The sequence below is a fragment of the Phyllostomus hastatus genome, unplaced genomic scaffold, assembly GCF_019186645.2.
Source record: "Phyllostomus hastatus isolate PE091 unplaced genomic scaffold, TTU_PhHast_1.1 phas_scaffold_182, whole genome shotgun sequence".
Classification (NCBI taxonomy): Eukaryota; Metazoa; Chordata; class Mammalia; order Chiroptera; family Phyllostomidae; genus Phyllostomus; species Phyllostomus hastatus.
In genome coordinates this window covers 20,036,862-20,047,787 of record NW_025334013.1, presented here as the reverse complement: position 1 = coordinate 20,047,787, position 10,926 = coordinate 20,036,862, and the positions used below count along the sequence as shown (strand labels likewise).

Sequence of the window (10,926 nt, the reverse complement as noted above, 5' to 3'; positions counted from 1 at the left end):
TTAAATCCCTGCTGCACTACCGCCCAGCCCTATGACCTTGACACTTAAATCTTGAGCCTTTGCCTTTCTAGCCTGTGAAGAGGGGGTGATAACAGAACCTGCCTCCTAGAATTGTTGCTGGGTTAGATGAGAGAGTAGGTCCTGTCTGACAGATGGAAAAATAAAGGCTCAGAGAGGGGAGAGGACTTGCCCAGACCTCTGCTGTGTGGGCTCTTTCCCAGGGAGGACTCTGCCCTGTGGGTCTGCCCCCAGATGACCACTTCCAATCCGGCCCCGTCCTTGCCAGCTGTGTGTGGGGCCTGGAGTCGAGGACTCGCCTTCTCTCTGTCCACCTCCTCATGCTCAGAACGGGGATCGAAAGAGTGCCGGGACCCCCTATGGCCGCTGTGAGATGAAAACATGTTCCTCTGTGCGTGGTGCCAGCCAGCCCTTTGGAAGGGCTCAGTGGATGCGAGGGACTGTCATTAAAGGCAGAGCCAGGATCAAACTCTCTTGTCCTCCCACGGCCCCCACCCCTGGACAGAGGCCGATTAGGAGTTGAAAGGAGGTGAGCGAGTGTGGGAGTTCTGAGGAGCAGAACCTTCCCTTTCGGGCAGAGCAGGGTTTCTCCGCCTTGCACTATTGACATTTTGGGCCAGATAATTCTGCACTGTGGGGGCTCCCTCGTGCAGTGCCAGATGGTTGGCAGTGTTCTTGGTCTTGACCCTCGGGGTACCAGGAGCCTCCTCCCCCAAGTTGTGGCAACTACAGGTGTCTTCAGACATTGCCAAATGCCCCCTGGGGAGCAAAACTGCCCCTGTGGAGAACTACTGAGGTAATCAGGCAAAGTGCTTTTAGGTGCTTAACACGCCGGGCATGTACATATGGGATCCTACCGTTTACCTCGTGGTGGGGAGGCTGGGCCCTGGTTTGGGGGTGGGGGTAGGACTGGAATCCAGGGCTCCAGTGCCTGTAACCTCTCCACAGGTCCCTCAGAACAGGTGGGCAGAGCCAGGGGACAACCACACTGATGCCCAGGAGGCCTGTAGTGTTCTCCCTCCTCCCTCCAGTGTCCACCTGCCTGGCCATTGCCACACCCACAGCAGTGCCCACCTGAGTCTGGGCTTGCCTCTCCAGGAGCGCCATGGCGACCAAACTTGGTAGGTGCCTGATGCCATGAGCTACTGAAGTAAGACACCCTGGCTGGGCATTTAAAAATGTTGCCGAGGCCGAAGTTGCCTGGGCCCAGGATGCAGAGCTCACCATGGCCCTGCAGCAGAGGTGGGCCCCAGTGGACTGGCATACCGGCATGCCCACTGAGACCAAAAAGCTGCCATCAGAGGTGAATGATGGGTCTCCCTGCCACAGGGAGGCTGACAGCCATGAGACCGTGGTGGCAGCGCTGATGTAGGGCCAGGAGGGGGAGGGGAGGAGGGAGGATGGGAGACGGAGTCAGAGAGTCAGAGGTATGGAGCCAGGAACAGGGACATGAGACACAAGCAGACAGGGACAGAGGCAGGGTGGAGAGAAGCAGAGAACAAACAAGCTCCGAGGTAAGCAGAGACAGGAGACAGGGAGGTACTGACACAGGAAGTGTGAGCAAAAGACAAAGGCCGGACACTCAGAGAGAGAGAGAGAGGGAGAGATATGCAGAGTTAGAGACTCAGATCCGGACATGGGGGACAGGAGCTAGAAACAGAGAGCCGGAGGCAGGAGAGTGCTGGAGAGGAGCCGGAGCGCAGGGAGGGAGGAAGAGCTGGAGAGCCCAAGGTCTGACACAGATGCAGAGACCAGAAGACGGGGCAGTGAGAGGGCATTGGTGTCGGAAGGAGACGGGCCAAGAAGAGGCCCAGAGAGACCAGAGGACGTGCAGAGACGCCTTGGCCCTCTGGTCTCAGCCTCTGCTCTGTGACCCAGAAGCAGTGTGCACGTGTGCGTCTCTGCACACATGTACATTTATGTTTGTACTTGCATGTCACACTTCCAGTGGGTGCCCGTTCGTGTCTGAGCTCAGACAGTGGATGGTGCTTATGTCCACCAGTCCACTGACTCCCCAGTGGATGCCTGTGGGGTGCCAGGCTCCGCGGAAGGGCAGCGAGGCCTGGTGGACAGGGCCCTTGTGGAGCCTCTCGCTCACTGCTGGAGGACAGTACACAAACACACACGTGCCAGAGCTGTGAGGGGATTTGAAACAGAGTCCTGTGATGGGAAGCGACTCGGGGCTCCTCTCAATCTGGCGGTCTGGGAAGGCCACTCTGGGGGGGTGACTGATGAGGTGAAGCCTGTCAAAGAGCCAGCCAAGCAAGGGTCAGGAGCAGATCCTTCCAGAAGAGGGAAGAGTCGGTGCAAAAGCCCAGCGGGGAAAACCAGCTTGGCAAATTCAGGACCGAGAAAGAAGCCAGTGGGGCCACAGCAACTGGGGTGAGATGTGTGTCTGGGGTGAGACGGGGAGGCAGAGGCCAGATCACAGAGGACTTGGTAAAGCCAAGGGGGAGATTTTGGTTTGTGGGTGAAATGAGACCCAGAAGGTTGAAGCAGGAGAGTGCAATCAACAGCTTTGGGTTTGGAAAGGTCTTGGTGGGAAGTGGGGGTTGGGGACTCCTGCACAATCGGGGTGAGAGAGGGTGGTGGTTTGGGTGAGGGTGCGAAGAAGTGGGTGGATGCAAGCTGTGTTTTGGGGTAGGACTGACAGAATAGTGGGGGTGGTCGAGGAAAGGAAGGAGCCAGTGATGACTAGGTCTTCAGACTGAACATCCAAATGACTTGTTACGAGAATGAGGTAGACAGGGAGAAAGAGATCTGTGGGGAAATCATCACGAGGGCTGTTTTGAACGTGTAATATGCCCGTGAGCTTGTGTGTGTGCACATGCGTGAGGGCCCAGGTGTGTCCATGTGCATGTGGGGTTCAGATCAGTTCTGCTTGGCTGCATGGGACTCCTGGGCCCTCCATGTTCTGGCTCCTCACTTTCCCCCAGCCCCAGGAGCTGCCGTTGCCAGGTAGGAATTCCCCAATGGCCAGCTGGGGTGGAAGGGTGGGTTGGCCTGTGGGCACTACGGACATCTGGGCCTTCTACCCCAGGCCCAGGAGGCCTTGGTAGCCCCACCCGGCAGCGGCAGGCGGGCTCCAGGGCAGCTGCTGGCGATTAGCAGTGTTGATTACCTCGTGGCAATGCATCTGGGGTGAGGGCGATGAGCCCAGCCCCAGGGGATACCCTGCTCGCTGGCGTGCAGGGCTTTCTGGGGCTGAGAGAATGCAATGTGTCAGCCTCACTGCAGACACACGCGCGTGTGTGTGTGCATGTGCACGTGTGCATGTGTGTGTGTGCAAGTGGGGGTTTCTGTGAGAACCACCTGTGTCTGTATGGCTGCCTGTGTGTGTGCTAGAGGTCTGCAGGTCTTTGCTCGCTCATATGCATCATCGTGCCTGTGGGCACATGTGTGTATTCTGCCTGTATTTTGTGCATGCACACGTCTGAGTGTGCACACATGAGTGCACACCCAAGTACCTGCAGAGCTGTGCGTGTGAGTTCTGAGAATGAGGCACCTGGGTTTGAGTTTGTGTTTCAGTGTGTCTGTTTATGGTGAGGAGTGTCCTGTGTGTACATGTGTCTGTGTGACTATAAGTGTCTACGTATACACATGGAGCCTGCACACACATGTTGTGAGAGAGCGTATCTGACCGCACACTTCCGGAGGTATGTGCCTACATGTCAGAGGGCGGGAGGGGCATGAGCACATCTCTGGGCTGTGTCTGTGATGGTGTATCCAGGTTCAGCATGCACTCCGGGCTTGGCTGTTTTGGTGAGCACCTTGGGGTGCAGTAGGAAGGTATTTGGACTTCTCCTTCTCAGGTCTCAGGTCCCTCCAGTTCTGGGTCAGATCTCCCCTCCTGCCTGGAAGAGTCTGGGGTGTGAGTTGCCCAGGATGGCAGGGTGGTCAAGAACTTGTGCTGTGAGTCCAGGCTAAGCTGGGTGCGGGTCCCTGTACAACTACCCACTAACCACGTGATCCTGGGCGAGCTGCAGTTTTCCTGTGCTCCCAGTTTCCCCATCTGTAAAGTGGGGATAAGAATTGAATTCTCCCTGCTGGGGTGGTTTCGAGGGTAAAAGGAGCCTAACCTAGCTGTGTTGCCTATTATTTCCCAAGTGCCCACCACTGGGGCAGCCGCCTGTGGCCAGGCTGGGCCCATGCCTACCCACGCCTGGGGCCAGAGCACCCAGAAGGCTCCACCCCCTCCGCTTCCCGCATGCTGAGCTCAGCGATTCCCAGGCTCCACCACGGTCGTAGCCACATCTGGGCTGGCTCCATGCAGGGACCACAATGGAGGCGCCTTCATGGCCGTGGTTGGGGTTTCCGCTGACTCAGCGCCTCTGGCTCCGGAGGCGGGTTAGATGGGGCCATAGGGCCAGGTCTCCACCATGTTGTTTCTACTGGAAGCCCCCCCAAACCAGAGCACTCCAGTTGCTGTCTCTCACCCCCACACCCATTCCTCCCACTCATTGGCCTCTTGGACCTACTTCTTTGTAGCTCTTCCACTTTGCTGCTCCCAAATTTACTGCCTCCAGCGGGAGACCCTGGGGAGGGTCACCTTGATGACTCCCCTGCCTCTGGACAGACTGGATGCATGACCTGCTCTTTTCTCCTCAGAAGTCCAACCTCTCATGCACCCTCAGTTCCTCTTGCTTTCTTGCATCCGGACTATAAAGCAACGCCTCTCCATCGCTGGGTATCCGCTTGAATCCCAGCGTCACACCCCCCCCGCCCCGCCCCCACCTCCTGCGGGGTTTGCAATAATAATGACTATAGCAGTGAATATTGACCGAGCTCCTCTTTTGAGCCAGACCCTGCAGTAAGCATTTTTACAGACTCTGGCTCCTCTCCTGCTCACAACGACCCTGTATGGTATATCGGTCATTACTCTGCATTCCAGATGCGAAAACGGAGTCCGAGTTCAACAACATGTTTGAGCCACAGAACAGAGGACAGGGACTGGAGCCCTTCTCATCTCCTGGAGTAAGGGGGAATAAGAGAAAGAGGCCAGAGCAGAAGGGGTTAATACACACACATGCTTCCCTCAAGGGCCCGCACCCTCTCCCCAATTCAGACAAACCTAGAAACACTAACTGGAAGTCAGGCTCAGAAACAGGAAAAAGCTGACCGAGAAGGCTTGGGCAGCAGCCACGTCACGGGTGCCACAGAACTGGGGAGGAGGGTCTCCACCCCTTACCCCAGCCATCTGGAGGCCCAGCCTGGGAAGGGGAAGGGGGTGGCAGGGGGGAGGCCCTTCCAGCTCCAGGCCTGGCCCTTAAAGGGCCGGCCTCCCCGCCCACCCGCCTGCTCCCAGAGCCCCCTCGTAGGGCAGCTCTGGGCACGCAGGGTCCCGCCTTGCTGGCTGACTGGCTCACCTGGCGGGAACTGGGAGGGCGGGCCTGGGAGGACGGCCAGGCCAGGAACGGGGCTGTGAGTCTGTCCGCCGCCTGTGCCGATGCAGAGCCCCCTCCTGGCTCTCCCGCCCTCCTCCTGCCTGGCGGGCGGGTCCAGCTGTGTTCCATTAGCAGCCCTGGCTAGTCCCCAGCCCCCTGGAACCTCCCCCTTTTCCCCCACCCGGAGTGGAGTGGCCGGTAGTCCTGGCGGCAGGCTTGCGCGCCTCGCCGGGCAGCCTTCAGCCCCCAAAGCTTAGGACCTGTGACGCTGGGGGCCTGAGGACAACCAGAAGTGACCGAGGATTTCCTGTGGGCCTGAGGAACCCAAGCCCTGCTTCCTCTGGCTGGCTGCACTGAGCTGCCTGGATTACTAAGTGAGGTAGGGGGATCTCCAGCCACGATAAGTAGGGGGTGGAGTGGACTGCCTCCAGGCTCTGGGCTGAGTGTCCCTTCTGCCACACTTGCTGTGTGACCTGGGGTAAATGGCTTTCCCTCTCTGGATCTCAATCGCCTTCTCTGCAGGGGGATGAGCTCTAAACTCCATTCCAGTTCTGACTCTCCCTGCCCCCACATCTGTGCCTTTGTAATGGGATAGGGTCATCTCCTTGGAGGCTTCTTCCATCCCTCCCTGTAGGCCCTGCTCTGGCTGGGGACCGGGGAGTGGAAGCCAGAGATCAGGAGCAGGAAGGGGATACAAGCATATCAATGTTCACGCCTCCACATGCACTCACGTGTCTCACACAGTTGGCAGCTCTTCCGCTGACTGGCAGGAAGGAGAGGCCAGGATAGGGTATGAGAGATGGGATGTGCTCCCTCCCAGTGTGGGGGATGATGAAGAAGGTGGGGAAGGGTTTTGCCCCAAGAAGAAGGGGGTTAGGGTCCTATCTCCAAAATATTGAGGTGAGGGATTCCTTTCTGTTCTCATTCTCTATCCAGGGCTGAGGGAGGAGAAATAGAATTCCATTACAGCTGGAAGGAATGAGGTCAGACTTGCATAAGAACTTCCCAACAGGAAGGCCATTCATAGGCTAGCTATGCGCACGTGTGTGTGTGCAAGCTCTTGTGTCTGGGTATATTAGTGAACATGGATCTTTGTGAGTGTGCCTGTGTGCAGGTAGGCTTGTACGCATATATTGGCATATATGTGTCTGTGTGTATATGTGCCTGTACATAACTGTGTGTCGTGCTGACACATGCATGACTCCATGTGTGTGCGTGCAAGCTGCCTGTCTCAGGGGAGGCTGGATGATGTATGGCTGTGCTGGCTGCTTGCTGAGTCTGCATTGATTTATCTGGGTCCATCCATCCAGGGTTTAATAAAACTAAAAGATGAGCATCCATCAGCACCAGAGGTTGGCAACAGGGTCCTGAGCCCCGGTGACTGGCTGTCCCCCCAACTGTACCAGTGGGGGAAGCTTGCTTGGTGCACCTACCCCCTGTGATGCCTGCCAGGAGTGTCAGCCCAGTCGTCAGCCCCTGACCTTGTGGGTGCCTGGCAGGGCCTCCTGCCTGAGCTGGGCACAGCTAGCCAGGCACCAGGCTAGTGTCTATGAGTACAACACACAGGTTGATGAAATATTGATAAATGGCCTCTGCCTCAAGCCCCCTCACTCTCCCAATGGATCTGGCCTTGTAGACCCTCTAGGTCTCTCCTCAGCTCAGCAACTCTCCACCGGCACAGCCAGCTGCCGCTTGGGCTGTCAGTGCTCCAGCCCGCATTCTGCTCTGGCTGGTTGGTGTCCACGCCATGCTGGTGGTTAAATATTTTGAATGTCACCCAGGCCCAAATCGTAGCCGAAAGCCTGTGGTTGGGCCTCTAAGAGGTTCTGATGCCTGACCAGACCTCCTGCCACCCCAGTGCCAGGGCTTGGGCCCCGGGGGCTGGCTGCTGTTTGCCCACCTGTGGAATTGTGCTGTGGGAGCTCAGGAATCCACCTTCCTGGTTTCTGTGATTTTCAGGTGCTGTGGCTCTGGCCGACTTCTCTGAAGCAGGATGTGGGCACTGTGGGCTCCAGGCCTATGGCTGCTTGGTCTCTGGGCCACCTGCAGTCATGCGGCGAGTACAGGTGAGACGAGGCCGGAAGATCAGGGTGCCATATGCCTGTGAATGGCTCCCTGCGGTGCCAGGTCCTAGGCACCTATGTGACCATGTGCCTAGGCCATGTAGCCATTCATAGGAGAGTCTGGGGGCTGGACTCAGGGTGGCCTGCGGTGTTTGTCCATGTGAGCCTGTGTGACGTGAACAAGCACACGCGCACGTGTGTGTGTTTCTGTCTGCACATTTGTGTGTCTCTGGGCCTCTCTCCGCATCTGCACCTTTTCATGTGTCTGTGTGTGAGATGACAACCCCCTTCCCTAATACGCAAACCCACCCTGTGCACAGAGTGCTGGCGGGGCCAGTGGGCTAGGGAGGCGCAGGCGGTTAGCAATCCCCGCGAGAGAAAGCTGCATCCTGAACGAGGCCCAGGCCCCTCCAGTCCTTTTCAAGGTGGATAATCCATCCTCCAGCCAATGTGTTATTTTTCCGCCAAGGCTGGCCCTGGATCCCAGATAAAGGGCCCGCCTTGAGGCCCAGACACTGGATGAGACAGAGGGTGAAGCTTTCCAAGGCCCAAAGCCAGAGGAAGTTGACCGGGCAGCTTGCCCTGCCCTGCTGGGTGCCCTCTGGGCTCAATAGCTTAGTCGCCTAGCTGAGTAGAAATAGAACTCCTAGAACCCAAATCCAGCCAAAGGAGGCAGAAAAACCAGCGTGCCGATGCAGGAGGGGTAAGCCCCTGGGTGCATGTGACTGCCCGAGTTGTGTGTACATGTGTGTTTCTGCATGTGTACACATGTGCCTTGCTCTCCTTTCCCTCACCGTGTTCCCTGGGGGATGGAGTAGAGAATTTCAACATCTGTAAGGAATCTGGGCCCATTGCCATGGGCTGAGTCACCCACTGCTGCTGCTGCTGCAGTGATAATCTTTCTGGGCAGACCTGGGAGAGGAGGGGGACTCCAGTGGAGTCACCATGCCTAGGGATCCAGGATCCGTCCTCCAGCTGGGCAGCCGGGGAGTCTAAAGCCCAGCTTCTAGGAGCTGGATTCACTGTCTTGTCCCGGCTACCACATGTGCATCGGTGGCAAGGCCTTTGCGACTGTAGCCTCTCTCTCTGCTGTTGGGACAGCTCTCCCAACACTTCTGCTCAGTCAGGCCTATGGTGCCCACCCATCCCTGCAGGGTTCTGGGGACCTGAATTAAGCTATCCTCTTCTCCAGGGGCCTTTACCTCTTTAATAGACCCTACCTGGAGCCTCAAGGGCATGGTGGTTCTCTTGAGCTTGTGGTCCACTTAGGCCCTCAGTCTCTTTTCACCGTTTCACAAGGTGGTGGTCCAGGTGAAAAGTCAGTCCGTTCTCTGGCCTGCTTTTCTGCTTCGGATGTGAGAAATGTACCCCAACCCGTTGTTGAGAATACTTGTACCGGCTGCATATGGTGTCCCTGGTGGCACAAGCATCCCCAGCTCACGCATGCTCAGAGACACTCACGGGCTTGTGTGTAACACCAGTGTGCCTGACCCGACGTCTCCTTCCGCTGCAGTGCTCTGCCCCCAGCGGGGGTGCATGTCATGGAGGGAGCGCGTGCATGTACACATCTCCCCACTGAGTTCTAGGGTATCTCGGGGTTTCTTTTGTTCTCTCTGTTGCTGGCTTGGCCCCTGACGTGGGATCTTGGGGGATTCGGGTTCTAGGCATACTCATCCTGGTCTACTGTGGACTCCCTTCCCAGCCTTGGGCTAGGCCTCAGTCTCTGGGCCTCAGTCTTCCCATCTGTATGCTGGGGACTCTTCCTGGCTCCCAGGGTGGCCAGGGCCAGAAGGCAAGAGGTGACAGCTGGTCCAAAGCACGGCCTGGCTAAAGGTCCAGAGTGGGGACGGTAAACCCCTTAAAGAGCCCAGCTGTGCAGCTCCCTTAGGCTGAGCCCACCAAGTGCCCCGCCGCCGATGTTTCCTCCAGGTGAGCAGTGCCCACCTTCGCATCAGGAAGGACTCAAGTTGGAACACAGAAGTGACTTATCGGGCAACGTGACCGGTGAGTGCCCATCTCGTCCCGTTGTCCCCTCCCAACTTTTCCCCGGAGTGGCCTGTGCCTCTCCTCATCTGCCCAGCTGAGCTCTTCACCTGGTGTCTCCCCCGAAGGCTTCAACCTCATCCGCCGACTCAGCCTCATGAAGACTTCGGCCATCAAGAAGATCCGCAACCCCAACGGGCCCCTCATCCTGCGGCTGGGGGCGGCCCCACTCACCCAGCCCACACGGTAAAGGCCCCGAAGTGGCCGCTGGGGGTCAACACCGACCTCAGCCCTACTCGCCAGCAGCTCTGGATGTTAGGGTGCTGAGCCTACCAGCACCTACGGGTCATTCCATCCTGCCCAGTGGTCTCTGCTCCTGGGGCCTGCAAGGCGGGCACAGAGGAGGCGCCTGGCAGGCCCACATTGCGTCCCTCCTCTGTCTCTGGCTCACAGTGGTTGGGGACAGGCCTGCATCCTGTGGACACCATGAGGACCCCAGGACGGGGTGGGAGCCTGGCATGGGTCTGTGTGTGTGTGTGTGTGCTCGCACGCATGCTCTTATGCATGAAGTCCAAGTTCCCACAAGTGCCTGGGCATTCTGGCCCCTGCTTGCCTCTCCAGCTTCATCTCCCAAGATGAGTCTCTTTCTTTCTTGCTCCTCTGGTCCTACTGACCCCTTGTCATCTTTTTCCAGTGTCTCTTCTCCTATCCCCCTGACCTGCGCCCAGTTATTCTCCCCGGGACATCCTGAATTCCTGGGAAGCACTTGCCACCAGCGTTAGGAGATGGCGAAATATCACTCTGGGGATTCTTTGTTTATGGCTTGCTCCCCTAGCCCCTCCCTGTCAGACTCGAAGCCTCCATGATGAGCAGGCACCTTGTCTATGGTCCCTCTGTTGCCATCCCCAGCAGCCAGACCCCCACCTGGCACATAGTGGGCACTCAGGAGGTGTCTGTAGAGTGGATGGATGTGTGCAGCTGTGCGTTGGTTTGGATGTGTGGGCCTGCACTTCGCTTGTGTAGGTTCAACTGTCCCGAGGGCCCAGGGTGGCAGTAGTGGTCCCTTCCCCAGCCTTAGGCACCTTCCCTGCTCTGTCCCCAGACGCGTGTTCCCTCAGGGTCTCCCTGATGAGTTTGCCCTGGTGCTGACCGTGTTGCTGAAGAAACACACCTGCCGGAACACGTGGTATTTGTTTCAAGTGACCGATGGAGATGGGTACCCACAGGTGAGCCCCACTCCTACCCCCGTTGCTCTTGGGGCTGAGCGCGGTACCAGTCTAGCCCAGCTTCTGTGCCCGCTTGGGATTTCTGGGGCCTCTCTGCCCCCGCCTGGGGCCCGCCCACCAGCATCTCCCTCATTCTGGAAGGATGCACTGCTCTGTCCCCAGGCAGCGTTCTCTCCTTTCGGGGCCTCAGTTTCCCCTCCTGGGAAATGAGCTCGAGGGCCCTTAACTTTGCCATGCTCTGGCTGTGGGGCT

At 57.9% G+C, this 10,926-nt stretch overlaps 1 protein-coding gene and 1 long non-coding RNA gene across 5 annotated transcripts in view; one reads left to right on the top strand and one right to left on the bottom strand.

The window, feature by feature from the left end:
• Positions 1 to 4,923: 4,923 nt before the first annotated feature.
• On the bottom strand, positions 4,924 to 5,484 carry LOC123832037. The gene is made up of 2 exons (XR_006787989.1): positions 5,385 to 5,484; positions 4,924 to 4,987 (listed from the first exon to the last, which is right to left on the bottom strand). It is a non-coding gene; the product is annotated as an uncharacterized LOC123832037 (long non-coding RNA).
• Positions 5,477 to 10,926, top strand: part of COL16A1 (collagen type XVI alpha 1 chain) — a 49,811-nt gene continuing 44,361 nt past the window's right edge. For 2 of the 4 annotated variants that reach the window (XM_045859502.1, XM_045859498.1), the window contains exons 1-5: positions 5,477 to 5,781; positions 7,362 to 7,468; positions 9,395 to 9,469; positions 9,577 to 9,694; positions 10,551 to 10,674. In XM_045859502.1, coding sequence (XP_045715458.1) covers positions 7,396 to 7,468; positions 9,395 to 9,469; positions 9,577 to 9,694; positions 10,551 to 10,674 — 390 coding nt within the window. In that variant the 5' untranslated portion in view covers positions 5,477 to 5,781; positions 7,362 to 7,395. The remainder of the gene's footprint in view (positions 5,782 to 7,361; positions 7,469 to 9,394; positions 9,470 to 9,576; positions 9,695 to 10,550; positions 10,675 to 10,926) is intronic. The other 2 variants (XM_045859499.1, XM_045859501.1) reach the window with 2 other exon arrangements.